Source organism: Nycticebus coucang, chromosome 6 (genome assembly GCF_027406575.1).
Source record: "Nycticebus coucang isolate mNycCou1 chromosome 6, mNycCou1.pri, whole genome shotgun sequence".
Lineage (NCBI taxonomy): Eukaryota > Metazoa > Chordata > Mammalia > Primates > Lorisidae > Nycticebus > Nycticebus coucang.
In genome coordinates this window covers 122,564,463-122,579,542 of record NC_069785.1, presented here as the reverse complement: position 1 = coordinate 122,579,542, position 15,080 = coordinate 122,564,463, and the positions used below count along the sequence as shown (strand labels likewise).

The following is a 15,080-nucleotide window of genomic DNA, read 5'->3' as shown; positions in this document are numbered from 1 at the left end:
CTGACTACAATAAAAGCTGCCTACCAGGTCTCCCTGCCTCCTGCCTCTTTCCTAATTCACATCTTATGCTTTGTCAGAGTCACCTTTTTAAGACACCAATTTCATCCCACCCAACCCCTTTTCATCTGAGTGTTTTCTGAGTCCCACAACCCTTTTGGAGATTTATGGGAAATTAAGTTAAGATCAAGCTTGATAGCAAGGAAAGGTGCTACGGGACGTTAATAATAAAGCATTTAATTTTAAATTGTGGGTTTACTTCAAACCCTAAACTGGGTTTGCGTCTTTAAACCCATGAACACTACAGGAAATTAATGAGTCAAGCTTCCTAGTATTTAATGTCCTCTAGATAAAATCGGCCCTGACTGCCTGGACCTGCCTCTCATGGTTACACGTCTGCCGTGGGTGGCACAGCCTACAGAGCCCCTCTCTCTGCCATTGACATGTGGGGCTCTGAGAATTTCCACGGATGTGCAGGGTGGGCTCTGTGGGTGGGACTCAATCTCCTAGGGACAGTGTATATTCTGTGACAGTGTGTGCACTGGGGCAGGGGCAGAGAGAAATTTCGGGAGGACAAGGCAGACTCTGACCACAGCTATTTACAAAGTTGGGAAAACACAGTTCAATTGAATTTCCTCTTCAGTCAACACTGGCCCATTTCCCCTCTCTCCTTACTAAGAGGAAGTTCCATTTGCTCACAGAAACACAGAATCACACATCCGTCGGCCAGGAAAAGCCCTCGAAGGAGGTTGCTCAAAACAATCTGGACCTTCTGTTGGGGACTTTAATCCAAATTCCCAAGAAGTCTGGAATTGTCTCATTAGCTCCAGTTGGTTGGAAGAACTCTCTTGATTCCTCCCACATACCTGGCTGCGTCAAGGGTTAGAGAACAGCTGTCAAGTATTCGAATTCCTCGAAGACATTTCCCCTTATTCTTTCAACCTTTATATCCACCCCTCAAGGCAGTCTTGATCCAACCTGCCTCGGGACCTTTTCCACTGAGAAGCAGCCATCTCCAACACCTGTCTTGCAGGAGCAGATGACCAACCCCACTTCTACTTACCATCTTGCTAAGAGGTTTCCAAGAGCAAGGTATGAGCAGGTTCAACTCTGAGTGATTGATGTTAGTCAAGTTCTCTGAAGGTGATAAGATCAGTACTTCCCCAGAACTGATCATTTTGTCAGAATGAAAGGGGGAGAGACATGGTTGGAGATGGCACCAGTGAAAAGAGATGAAGTGTCCTCGGTCACCCCCTCAGGGATGCAAGCTGGGACAAAGTAAAGCTCACAAGGAGGCTCAGCTGCAGGCCTGGGTTTGCTCCACCCGCTGGGCTGGGACCCGGGAGCGATTCAAACCCACGTGTGGCTTTTCGTGGAAGGAGCAGGCTGCTTCTAGAATAAATGCAGATGGCTTCCGCACTTATGAGCACCATGCCAAGACACACCTCTAGGGTGAGGTGAGCAGGTGCTAAGACTCCAGAGAGGTCTGGTTTGCTGTCTTCCTGGAAGGGAGAAGCTTATAAATTCTCCTTTCCAAGTTGTCAGAGTTCACATCCAAAATGTTGCACTGTATTTTCCATGTCCTTTTCGATTTTCTGTAAGAGCCCTTCTGCATCAGGGCTCTTTGTTTTTTTTTTTTAGTGACTGTCTTGCTTTGTTACCCAGACTGCAGTGCAATGGTGCAATCATAGCTCACTGTAACCTCAACTCCTGGTGTCAAGCAATCCTCCTGCCCCAGCCTCCCACGTAACTGGAACTGCAGATGTGCACCATGGTGCCCAGTCCTGCATACTCATCGCTTTCATTTTCACCCATTTCCAAGAAAAGTTGTCCATTTCCCTTTATAACCTTAACAGCCAACAGCTATTTATGCGTGAAACACCACATGCCTAGTGCCGTGTTCAACTGTTTTCATACATAATCTCATTTAAACCTCCCAGCATCCTCATGAGGAGTTATCAAGTCCATGTTACAGATGGGGAAATGAAAACTTTGACAGGATAAGTAATTTGACCAAGGTCACAGACAATACATCTTAGCACGAATGAGAACTTGAACCTGAGTCCTAAGTCCTGTTTCCTTCAAGCATAATCACACATCTCATTAGCATCCCCAGTTACCAACAACCGAGTCCTCTGCCGGCCACCGTGTCATCAGAAACCTGACCAGCTTCACACGATCCCTGCAGTTTTGACAATTTATTAGAATGAAAACCAGACATCCCTTAATTTACAGAGCTTTCTGTTCAAGGCGTACTCACAACCATTTCCTTGGTGGAACCTCACATCCCTAAGAATTAGACAAGTCAGTCATTACTTTCTAGATGAGGAAACTGAGGCTCAAAGAGGAAAAGTGACTTGCCCAAGGTCACACAGCTAGAAACAGCAGAGTCAGAACTAGAACTCCGGGGCTCCTGAGATGTGCAGTTCTTTCACTGTACTATGCTACCTCTTCAATAAATAAATGTACAAAATAAATAAATAAAGCCTTCATGGAACCCCTGAGGAATGCTACCTCGAGCCTGTTTTCAGGGGGAGTTCAGTTATCGGACTGTTACCTAAGGGTGTCTTGGCAGAATGGGAGGGGTCATGGCTGGATTCCCTGGGCCAGGATGTCTGTCTGCAGAAGGTGAAGAGATGGGGGCCCCAGCCTATGGATGGCCCCATCCATAGGCTGGGGCCCCTCCCAGCCCCAGTGCCTGTGCACAGAAAACTGCTTTTGCTTGAAGACAGACTCCAGATGGACTGCGAGGAAGCAGGGCCCATACCAACCCGCTTCCTGGGCCCAGGCACTGGTACTCTCTCAGCATAATGTCATGGCTTCCTGCTAGATCTGTTATCCTTTGGCATGAGAAAGAAGCTGGCTCTGGGCAGATGGCTTCTGGTGTCCACTTCCTCCCAGTCCAGAGTTGGGCAGGGTCAGCAATGTCACCTAGATGCTGGCCAACATTCAGCATGGAAGCCCGCCTATAGGTGGAGTCCTTGTTTTGTATGTAGAGGATGAAATGTTACGCTGAACACTGACAGAGCAGTGACCCCAGCCCAGGGCCCTGTCCTCTGGGTACACAATTGGACATTAGCAGCAAACACAAGCACAGGTCCCAACTCTGACTCTCTGAGGCTGACCTGGGCTGGATGAAGGGCTGAGTTTTGACCAATAGAAACTTACCATGGTTTCTTGGAACTGTCAGAAAGATGGTGGGGCAGTGGGTGGGGATAGTGAGGGGGTTGGCGGCAAGTGACACAAGGGGATGCTTCCCTGTTTGGGAGAGGGAGAGACATGTCTGCAGGTGGACACCAGAAATATCCCACCAGAGGGACGGGTTCTGAGCTGGAAGCCCCAATCAGGGTCTGAGCTCCCTGTGTCCCCCTGTAGCTCCATAATGATGTACTGATTGGCTGGGTGACTGTATGGGGCAGATAGACCTTAAGACCTCTGTTGACAAGTTCCCTGCCAGTAGGGAGCTTCTCCATGTGACCATCAAACTCAGCCTCGGCCTTTTCCTTCCTTCCCCAAGAAATGAGCCCTGCAGCAAGGCCCAGAGGCTTCCAGTCTTTCAGCCCTTCCTCCTGCTGGAGGCCCTGCGGCTTGGCAGGCCTAAGGGCAGAGGCCTGAGCTGACTTCAGCCTGATGGCCTCCCAACTCCAGAAAACCCTCTCCTTTCTCTGAGCAAATCATCCTTTCTGATACGGGGAGAGGGGAGGTCTCTGCCTGTCCTGTCTCAGCATTGCCAGGCTACAGGGCCCCAGTCAGCGGGATAGGCCGATGCCACCCAGACTCTTGGTACCGTTCTGTGAGATGACCTCTTCCTGATCCAGGCACCCTGGCTAGCACTATAGGGCCAGCAAGGGCTGGCCCAGGTGGGCTGGCAGGAAAGTGCCAGACTGCCTCAGGCTCCACTTCTGAGGGAGCCCTAGGGGCCCTTGTTCTGGGGCAGGCAGGGGTGCAGGCATGGCTGAAATCAAAGCAGCTACTTAGCTGGAGTCACTTGAATGCAGGTTGAAGATCAATGGCAGGGAGGCTGGGTCTGAGCTGAAGTCTCTTCGGGGGAGTGGATGGTGTCTTGGGTCTCTGCCCAAGTCCAGAATGGCAAGATCATGTGTCCAGCTCCAGTCAGTTGCTAATTCACCACCGTAGGTCAAGCCCAGGAGTGGCCATTCCTCAGGTGGCTGGTCCCATTGTCCAATTGGGGCCCCCAAGGGAGCCGGAGTCATTCCCAGAGGATCCTGTTTCAAATAGCCCTTGGCCAGGGCTGGTGGAGGCCAGCCTGCTTCATTATCCAGGCACGTCCTGAATTTGGGGCCATCTGTCAAGGGGGACTCTTCCTCCAGGCAGCCTGCCCTGGTTGCCCTCTCCTCTGTACATCTGGTCTGCTTCACGTAGCCCTGGAATGCCACTGAGGCTGGGTCTTCTTCTTCAGGCACCTCAGGTGATGGGGGACTGACATGGCTCAAGGCTAAGCTACCCTGTGTGTCCCCAGCTTGCCCCTCAGAGTTTTGGACTAGGCCAATGCCACTGTCATCCTGGCCTCTGCTGTCACCCTCTACCTGCCAGGCGGGCCCCACGTCGGGGCTCAGGTTGGGCTCCTGCAGGCAGATCCCACTGTCTGTGCTGTTGCTGCTGCCGCTACTGCAGCTGTCTTCCAGCTCTGGGGGCTCTACCTCTCCTAGGGCCCCACCAGCCTGGGGATGGGGCCCAGGGAGGAGGAAGTGGGGATCTTCAGACTGCAGGGATGGCTTGGAACTGTCAAAGCCACTGTCTGTGCTGCCATGGAGGTCCCAGTTCCTCAGCTCTGGGGACACCTTTGGGAAGGCCTCCTCGTCGAGGGGGTGGATGGTGTCTTGGGTCTCTGGGCAGGGAGGCATGCTGACCAGGATGAAGGGGCTGGGCTTCTTGAAGTCCTGGGGAGGAGAGAACAGAGTGAGAGAGGTGGGGGTCACCTGTGGGAAGCCACCCAGTGCTGCCAGGTGAGGCCCTGAGTCCAGCAGGGAAACTGCAACAGGGGACCTGCAGACCCTGCATTACACTGCAGGGAGACAGTGTAATTTGCCTGCCTGCAATTTATACTGTTTTTTTCTGTTTGTTTGGCTGAGCCGGTTTGAACCCGCCACCTCCAGTATAAGGGGCCAGAGCCCTACTCCTTTGAGCCACAGGCACCACCCTGGGTCTTTGTTTGTTTGTTTTGTTTTAGAATAAAGTTTTCTTTCTAATGCAATTCTCAGCATGGCTCAGAACAGATACATAAAAAGCTTGTGTTCTTGGAGCCCAGGAGGAATGAGAGGCAGATGGGAACGTGCTGGGAATGGTGAAAGCTCTCAGGTGGCTCCCCCACCCACAGTGCTTTCCCAACCTGAGAACAGGCTAGCCCCATCTAGAAGCATGTTTCAGACTCTTCGATTATGACCCAAAGTAAGAAATAAATGTTACATAACAACCTATACAGGTAACTCATCTATAAATAATCAGTTTCACAAAAGACTTCATTATGACCTGTGGGCTACGCCATATTGCCTGTCTATTCTATTTGATTCTATTTCCTTCTACCCATTTCATTTTTTAAAATTCTGGAAGTGAGACACCAAGCTAATTCCCCCATTCCCTGAGTTGTGACCCGCACAAATGGGGTGGTTGCAATATGGGATCTGCTTCCCATTAACTGCTAAGGATCTCAGAGAAGTCATTTAACCCCTCTCCTCTTTGCTCCTCTGCCCCAGCCACACGGTGTTCTTTCTGTCCCAGGACCCAGCAAGCACGGTGCTGTCTCAGCTTGCTTGCACACGTTACTCCTTCTGTTTGGACTGCTCTTAGCACTTTGTATGGCTGTGTCCTTACTGTTCAGGGCTCAGCTCAGATGTCACTTCTTCAGAGAGGCCTTCATGACCGTCCTGGCCAAAGCAGCGCTCCAGCCACTTTCCACATTAACTTCGTTTCCTTCTTCCTACTACTTCGTTCCCGGAATTATTACTTGTTTTCTTCACCCTCACCATACTCACTCACTCCCCACTCTCAAAACAACATAAACTCCTTGAGGGCAGGAATTGTCTAGTCTTGTTTCCTATTCTGCCACAGCTTAAACTGAACTAGCACACAGTGGGCACTCATAAGGTTTGTTGATTGACTTACTGACTCCCTGTTACACATCTTCCCTCATTTCCTTGGTATGAGAATGACACAAATGCATTATTGGTTGAGTCCCATTACTATCACATCCTCTGGTGATTAATGATGTAGACTCTAGAGCCAGACTTCATGGGTTCAAATCCCAGCTCTGCCTCACTGATAAAGTGAGGATACTAACAGCGTCTACCTCAGAGGTACCATGCCTGGGCCTGTCCACGGCCAACTATAAACACATAATAACAAAATGACTTGTGGTCACCGAGGGTTGTGGTTACTCAGCACATGTCTTATCTGGGCTACTAGAAGATGATGTTCTCAGGATCGGGCTTTGTGTTCCCTTCTTTCTTCTGTCCCTACAGTGCTTGACAAAGGTATCTCCCGATAATGTCAGGGCTGAGCATGGAAGCAAGCTGAGAGAATAGACTGGTAGGAAAGGGGCTCCCTGCTTTCCTGGGAGCTCTAGTGTGGCTAGGAAGGATGGGAGACTTACCAGGACAGAGGGCAGCTTCCCCCGGCGCCGCACATACAGGTGGAGGGCCAGGCAGCAGGCCAGGGCTCCACAGAGCAGCAGGACGAGGGCAGAGAAGATACAGAGGTTGGTTACGGTGAAATCTGTAGGACAGAGGGATGTGTTTGTGGCACATGGGACGTGGAGGGACAGTCCCCAGAGATCCTTCAGCAACCTCTAGGCTATAGCTCTCGATATGTTTAGGTTTCTGCAAATCTCTGCCTGGCCTTCCAACCTATGCCCTGAAGAAGGCTCTCATTAGATGTACTATTTCCAGCTCTCTGCATATGACGCACATTACAGCAAAAAGAACAATGAATGAGACATTGGTTCAGCAGATAAGAAGAGAGGCTTTGGGGGACAGCCAGAGCTGGGTTCAAATCCCAGTTCACCATTTACTAGCTGTGGGATGTGGACTAATTACTTAAATAAACTGAGGCTCGTAGACATTATCTGTAAAGTGGAGAAATTTACAGTACCTACCTCGTAAGATGGTTGTGAAGTTCACAGTACTCACTGTATACTAAGTACTTATATCATCAGATCTTTACAACCAACTTAGGAGGTAAAAATGTACCACCGTCCCCCAGTTTTACAGATTAGGATCTTGTGGCACAGAGAAGGTGAGTAACTTGCCCAAGGTTATATGCCTCGTAAGTGGTAAAGCTGAGATTTCAACAGAACTCTATCTGACATCAGTGAATGAGCAGCCACCCAACACACAGTTAGTCCCTTTCTCTACATTGAGACTCAGATGACAGTGTGAGTGTCCACCAAAACTGAAATCTACTGTAGCTCCATAAGGAGTCGCTTCTGTCTTTGCTGGACCCTGCCCACACCGGCTGGGCACTCCCAGAATACTTATGGTTGGCATGATTCATTGTGCACTTGATATAAACTATCTTGGGTTGTCATGGCTTCCTCTGTACATACTGTACCTCCCCAGCCAGGCTGCAAAGTCCTCATGGGCAGCGCCACGGCCTCTATATCCTCTCCCATCCCCCACCTCCCAGCAGCTGCTGAGAGGCTGGGCACTTTTTGCTGACCTCAGCAGCTCAGGCGAGAAGTCAGGTCAGTTCTGCTTCCTCTGTGGGGTGCATAAGGAGAAGTCCCTTCTCCCCCTGGCTCTGAGGCAGAACAGCAGAGGACTGGACAATCGGATTAGCACAGTTGACTGAGGATGGGCTGGGAAATGTTGGCTCCTGGGAAACATACTTGTGCTCACCTGTGCTCAAGTAGAAACTCAGGAGACTCAGGAGACCTAGTTCTACCACCAAGTCCTATCTGTGCAATCCCAGAAAGCTACTTATACTAAACCTCAGTTCTCTCATCTCTAAAATGGGTACAATAGGCCCTCTCTCATCAGTGATGGTTAGGCAGTGCCTAACACAGTGCCCGGCACCAGTAGCCATGAACAGATGCTTTTTGGATTGCTCTAGGCCCAGTCTACACAGCAGCCCTGATCAACTCACACTGCTCACTGAGGACGATACACTCCTCTTCCGACCACATCCCTTTGTTAGTTCGGGAGCTGACAGATGGTTTCACCATGACACAGAACTTTCCCACCTCTCCAGAGGTTGGCAGGCTAAAGTTTTCATGTTTTACTTTCTCGTATGTGAACTAAAATGAAAACAACCACAATTAACAGCAATGAACAAAATCCTCTTATTTCACAGCGCACAGAAGCTAAGAGCTGCAGGGGCCTTGAGAGGTGGTCCCTGTCAAGCCCCTTCAGTGTTCTTCATCTAAGACAACAAACTCTGAGATTACCAGTACAGCCCAGGATCTCTGTAATCACCACAACTGGCTTTGTTGTTGCTTTTTAAAATTAATGCTCTTGTTGGGCAGCGCCTGTGGCTCAAAGGGGTAGGGCGCTGGTCCCATATGCCGGAGGTGGCGGGTTCAAACCCAGCCCCGGCCAAAAACCACACAAAAAAAAAAAATTAATGCTCTTGTTGTTCTATTGAATACTCTATTAAGAGAAAAGGAAGTATTTTATAGATGCTGAAGCTCTTTCCAGAAGGGGCTGGAATCAACTGTAGTGGAGAGGAAAGGGGATGGATTTTATAGATTGCAGCTCTCCCACTAACAGGGGTGCCTTTGAATCAGTTACAGGCTCTTAGAGCCTTATTTCCTCATCTATAAAATGAAGTAAGTGTCTATCACCAAGTGATCAGAAGCAATGGCTATAAAGTATCTTAGGTGGTGCCCGGCACATAGTAGCTAGCTCCTTCCACACGTTCTCATAGGGGTGCAGCTTCGTGGTCATTTCAGCTACCCCCTTTCCCCCTCCCCCCCACCCCGCTACTCTGCAGCTAAGTTCCCTGGTGGCACACAAAAGGTGCCATGGCCCTGTGGCCTTGGGGACAGGGAAGCCCCAGCCCTGTGGCCTTGGGGAACCACATACCTTATACTTTCCTGGCCCCTTGCGAAAAGCAATCTCATACTCGCGGAAGTGAGGGAAGATGCTTTCATATGTGTCGCCTTTGGGGGCTATCTTGGGCCTGGGGAGCTCGATGGTCCCATGGATGAAATCGTCGGACATTTCTAGTTTCACTCCGCCAACTGTCAGAGTCACTGAGTAGGAGAAAGGGACAAAACCATGAGGCCTTGGCGGAAGGGACGGTGTACTGGGTATCTAGCCCAGGCCTTGGCTCCAGGGTTAAGCGATATCTACCCTAAAATCTAGACCACAGATTTCCCGACCCAGCAGAACATAGGACTTCTTGTGGAGCATGTTTAAAAATAGATGCCCTAAAAAACAGATGCATTGACCAATGGAATAGGATAGAGCCCAGGAATAAACCCACATACCTACAGTCAATTAAATGTCAAGAAAATTGCCAAGAACATGCAATGGGGAAAGGACAGTCTCTTCAAAAATTACCCACATGGAAAAGCATAAAAATGGAGCCTTATTTCACACCTTATATAAAAATTAACTTAAAATGGATTAAAGACTTCAATGTAAGACCCCAAACTATAAAGCATTAGAAGAAAACATAGGGGAAAAGCTGCATGACATTGGTCTGGACAGAGATTTCTTGGATATGACCCCAAAGCAGAGGCAACTAAAGCAAAAACAGGATTGCATCAAACTAAAAGGCTTCTGCTCAGCAAAGGAAACAAATAATAGAGGGAATCTCCATGGATTAGGAGAAAATGTTTGTATATCATACATCAGATAAGGGTCTAGTATCTAATGTATACAAGGAACTCAAACTCCTTAACAAGAAATAAATAACCCTATTAAAAATGTGCAAAAGACTAGAATAGACACTTCTCAAAAGAAGACATAAAAATGGCCAAATGATAAATGAAAAACTGCTGACCATCAAGAAATGCAAATTAAAACCACAAATAAAAAGCTGCTGAGCTCTGGCCTGTGGGCAGGCATTTGGGAGCCAGTGACCTCCCAGACTATGCATTCTAACTCTGAATCCTGCAAAGCAAGCTTACCGTGAGCAGAGAACATGCTCAGTCCCAATTTGTGGAATGGAAGAAACCCACTGAGTTCAGGGCTCAGCATTTTCTCTAGCCCCTCCAGAGAGAGATTCCCAGCTTTTCTTCATTAGCACCTCTGTTTCAAAAGGATGAGCCCTGGCATTTCACCCCTAAAAGGGGTAGACTCTCATCCAAATTTTGACTACTGCTTGCAGTCCTTACAGATTCGCTTCCTCTCCCCAAACCCTACAAGTTCAATGGTCTGGCCTCATGACTCAGCTGCCCAGACCCATCCTAAGACCTTTATTCTGTAGTATAAACAACTCCAGTTCCCTTTTAAATCTCAAATGACTCTGGCCATTTTCACCTAACCTTGCACAAACTCCTGCCTCAGGCCTGTTCAGGCAGCTAGTTCATGGATGAGGAAGCCTGGCCGGCATGGAGGGCTATGGGGATACAGAGAAAAGCTCTAGACTATAGATTCTGGCTGGAAGGGACCCGGACAGCCATGTTCTAGGTCTAGGGGATGAAAAGTACCTTCGTCCACAGAGAATCGGGTATTTGTAAAGGTCCAGTTGGAGTGCCGGCTGCCATCCACTGCCCGGACTTTGGCCCGGTAACCATTGCTGTGGTACAAGTCCAGGGTCACCATGGTGAGATCACAGGACAGTGCCAGGGCCTGGCTACAGTTGGGGATGATATTCCAGTGCTCTATTCCATACCTAAGGAGATAGCAGGGTAGGAGCTGAGAGAGGAACTTGTGTTCAAACCTACCTCCTTTAAGAGGGAAGCAAGAAGCCAGAAGGGAGAGTTCCCATCAGGGGAGAAACTGGTGCAGCCCTCAGTGTACTTCCTTTAGTCAAGGACATCTAATTTCAAGGGGATCTCCCTTGGTTCTGGGACCCTGTACTGATTTTTCTGTGGTCTAGAAGACTGCTAGTTGAGAATGTAAACAGCTCAAGTCCCAGCTCTTCCAGAAAACTTTCTACTTCCTGCAACACAACCTAGCCTCTCCCTTATGCCAGCTGCACTGCAGTTAGGGTATCCCAACTACATGGTGGAGGCTTTTCCTGCTCTTCTGCTGAGATGGGAAAGTCTTGAGGGCAAAGGTGCTGCTGTGGCCTTCTCACTCCAGCACTCCCAGGGCGCTGCTCAGCACTTACAAGTCTCAATCAGTTCTTGTCACCTGATGGATATATGTGTCAAGATGCCTCCTGATGTCACCTCAATAATAAGGTGGGGGGGTGCGGGGGTAACCGTCCAGCCCCTCATCCACTTCCCTCCTCCCTCTATCCTTCCTTTTCCTTACCTCTGGAGCGCCACTTCATAGTAGGTGGTATTGGACTGATTTGAGATGGGCATCCAGTGGAGGGTGTGGAAGAAAAATTCTGCTTCAAACCACACAGTTGGAGGGCTGGGCAATTCTGTCCCTAAGGAGAAGAGTGTCAACACCAGAGCTTGGCGAGGCTCTCCTGTCCCAACCCCACTCCCTCCGAGATGAGAAGGAGGATGAAGAGGAAGGCAAGTGATAGAACAGCTATCATTTACGGAGTACTTTACTAGGAACTGAGCAGCCCTGCTAAGTCCTTTACATGTAATTCCATTTGGTTATCACAACAGTCCTGCATGGTAGGCACCGAAAACCCTAGTTTTACCAAGAAAGAAAGGGAGGCTCAGAAAGCCTAACTGACTTTCCCCAGCCAATCGACTTGAATCCAGTTCTGTCTGAATCCAGAGCTAATTTTGTATCCTTAAATCACTGCCCTGTGCTGTCTGCGATCAAAAGCCTGAGAAGGGCCAAGGTGGGTCTGATGCATGCCAGGCAAGAAGGCTGGGGATGGAGGGCTATGGCATGTGGGCAACAGGCTCTCAGATAAGCAAGGCCTTGGCTCTGTCCAACCCCTGTCCCAGCCCCATCCCAGGCCAGCCCCTCATAGCCGGGTCTCCAATCTGATCCCAGCCCTGGCTCCAGCCCAAGCCCCTCTCTGGGGTTGTCTGGGTACCCAGACAAACTGCTTGTTGACATCTGCCTGTTTCTCTTTATAGGGCACCCAAGCTGAGTGCCTGCCTTATTCCCTAGCTTCTAAAAGGGCACTGCCTATAGCCAGATGCCCAACCTCTAGCTGGGTGAGGACAGACAGACTGAGCTTAGGACATCACAAAGAGCTAGCAAGCCAGTGAACCTAGTCCCTTGTTTCTAAGAATGCAATAAACATAAAAACTTTTAAGAGCCATGCTAATCAAGCGAAAGGAAGTGCGTGTAAAGTCAATGGCTGGTGGCTTCCACCTCTCTCCTTGATCCCAGAGGGTCTGTCCCGGAGGCAGCACTCTGCTCCCACTCCCCTTGGTCTCTAACTTAGTATCGTCTAATTAGGCTCCTTCTTTTTTTTTTTTTTTTTTGTCCTGACTCTGTCATTCTCACTTAGAAACTACACCTGTCCCTGTCTCTTGGTTTCTTTCATAAACTGTCTTTGATCCTCAAGTCTGTGTCTCGATTTCAAACCAAGTGACAAACACAGTCAGCCTTTGTGGTGTTTGGGCTGCACGTCCCTGACTGAGCTCTCAATCATGTGAACAGCTGACTGCATGTTTTACTCTGTATTTTGGTATCAGGTCACGTAGAAGTGGTTTCGGTCCCTGCTCTCCTTGTTCTACTCTTGGTCCCTCTAACTCTAAGCCCTTTCATTCTCTTTCCCGAGAAACTTTCCAGGAGTGCTGGCTGGGTTAGGGGTCTAAGCTAAGGGAGGAGGCAGGCAGGTGGCAGGGGGCGTGAGTTGGGGGATAAAGACCCAGGCAGGGAGGATCAGATGGGGGTAATCGGTGGAGTGGGAGGTGAGATGGGAGAAAGGCATAAAGGGATTAATTGGGGGGTTAGGGGAGAGGAGAATCAGAGGATCAAAATCACTCCCCAGGGGGACAAGAAGATTCTTTATTTGAACCCTAATAGCAAAAAAGCTAGGGTTAATTCATGGCCGGGGGTGTTGTGTGTTCATCTATAGCCAGATGCCTGACCTCTAGCTGGGTGAGGACAGACAGACTGGGCTTAGGACATCACAAAGAGCTAGCTAGCCAGTGAACCTAGTCCCTTGTTTCTAAGAATGCAATAGAGCTGGGGAAGGGGGTTACTAGCCTTGCACACCCCTTCTCTATCCTTCCCCTCCGTCAATCTCAGGCTCTTCCACAACAGGTGATACAGAGACTGTGTTGCCAGAGTGAGGTAAGCCTCAGCCAGAACCGGGAAGGTAATGGGCGACCCTCTCTCCAGAGGGCCTGCCAGAAGGGTTCTCCACCGCAAGAAGAACTTTAACGGAGGGGTGAGGACCAAGTCGGGGGTTGGGGGGCGCGGAGAGGGCGGGGACAGGTCCCGGAGCCTTACCGTGCGCGCCCGAGCCGTGGCGCGGGCTGAGAAGGCTGAGAAGCGCCGCCAGCAGCACTACCAGGCGCCGCAGCATCCTGAGCGCGCCGCATCGCCGGGAGCCGGGGCCCGCCTGCTCGCCTCCGGCCGCTGCTCGGAAGGACTGAGACTGAATCCTGCGGCCGCCGGCCCCGCCCGCACCCCGCGGGTGACGTCAGCTGGGCGGGGCCTGAGACGCCCCGCCCCAGGGTCCGGCCTCCCCGGCGGAGTCCGGCCAGGTTTCTGCTCCCGCGCGTGTCTGCGCGGGCTGTGCCGGGCTCAGGCCAACTCCCCCTGCCCTTACCCCTCAGGGCTCTGTGTCCTCGGGTCAAAGCAGTCCAGGCAGACTGTACGCGTGCGTGCGTGCGTGCGTGTGTGTGTGTGTGTGTGTGTGTGTGTGTTGGGACGCAGGTGGCGAGGGACAGCCTTGCCCCTGGGGGTGCGGAAGGTGGGTGAGTTGTCAGAGACGATTTTACTGGACCAGCAAGCTTGGCCTTGGAGCTGTGGCTGTGGCCGCGTCCCCTTCGTCCCCTTCGTCCCCTCGCGTCCCCTCTGGGAAAAAAAGATTGTCCTAGTTGCTGAGGGCAGGTGTGCGAGGACACCTCTGTGAGTCTAGCTATTGCCCGACGACCTCCATGTAGAGTTCTGAGCTAAGCCAACATCCAAGTACGTCGTCCCCTTCCTGACTTAGTATTTTTGGAAGCATGTCCACGTCTCGCAGCCCCTTTTGGTTTCTCTCGCTTGCCTGCAATCTCGTGTTCAGACCTGTTTTTCTCCTGGGTGATAGATAACGCAGCTGGGAGAGGTGGGTCACACTGGATCGCATCCTCAGTCATGGTTCGCACCTCTGTGTCACTTGGCTAGTCTGAGACTGGCCTCCAGCTGTACCAAAGATGTAAGGACAAGGGAGACAAACTGTGACACCCTAACCCTAATGTATTGGTGTGTGTCTCTGTGTATACACGTGCATACATGTGTGTGCACGCTTTTGCAGTCACATACTATTTGCAGTGGTGAGTCTGTTGGATTTGGATTCAATCATGGTCTTGAGTTCATGCTAGCAGTCTATTTTCCAAGTGCATATATGTGCTTGGAGCTGTGTTTCTGGAGCCCTGCCTTTGTTTTCAGAGGACACTGGGACAGGCCAGGGCTGGCTTATCAGCCTCTCCCTGCTCCTGAGAAGTTTCTCTAGAAGTCGGTGCTGGGTGCCAATCTGAGGCTTTATCTACTGATGCTTTTGGGAAAGGGGTCCTAACTTGTGTGTGTGGGTGTGACTTAGCATTGGGTGTGTGGTGAAGGAGTTAGTGAACAGTTATCCCCACGGTTTGCTGGGAGGGGGAGATAAACCTTCTGCAAATGTTTTTAGAATGGAAATCTATCTGCCCAGTGGTGGACTGAGGGCGTGCCAGGCTGGCTGGGGGTGGGAGTTGGGGGATTTTATCCTGTATCTGAAGGTCCACACTGGGACTAGAAAGGCCTCACTGATAGTTAGTGAAGGCCTTAGTTAGGCCTAGTCACTTACTTACGTCACTCAGCTGCGTGGCTAGGAACGTGACAGTCACTATCTTACCAGGACACAGGATCAGTCAGGGTCACGGTCAGGGGACAACTCTT

General features: G+C 50.4%; 1 protein-coding gene across 1 annotated transcript; it reads right to left on the bottom strand.

The window, feature by feature from the left end:
• Positions 1 to 244: 244 nt before the first annotated feature.
• Positions 245 to 13,760, bottom strand: IL10RA (interleukin 10 receptor subunit alpha). The gene is made up of 7 exons (XM_053595468.1): positions 13,449 to 13,760; positions 11,382 to 11,502; positions 10,610 to 10,794; positions 9,036 to 9,205; positions 8,098 to 8,248; positions 6,608 to 6,729; positions 245 to 4,898 (listed from the first exon to the last, which is right to left on the bottom strand). Exons 1-7 carry the CDS (start codon positions 13,522 to 13,524, stop codon positions 3,972 to 3,974), a joined length of 1,752 nt encoding a protein of 583 aa, XP_053451443.1. The 5' UTR covers positions 13,525 to 13,760; the 3' UTR covers positions 245 to 3,971.
• Between the last annotated feature and the right edge of the window lie 1,320 nt (positions 13,761 to 15,080).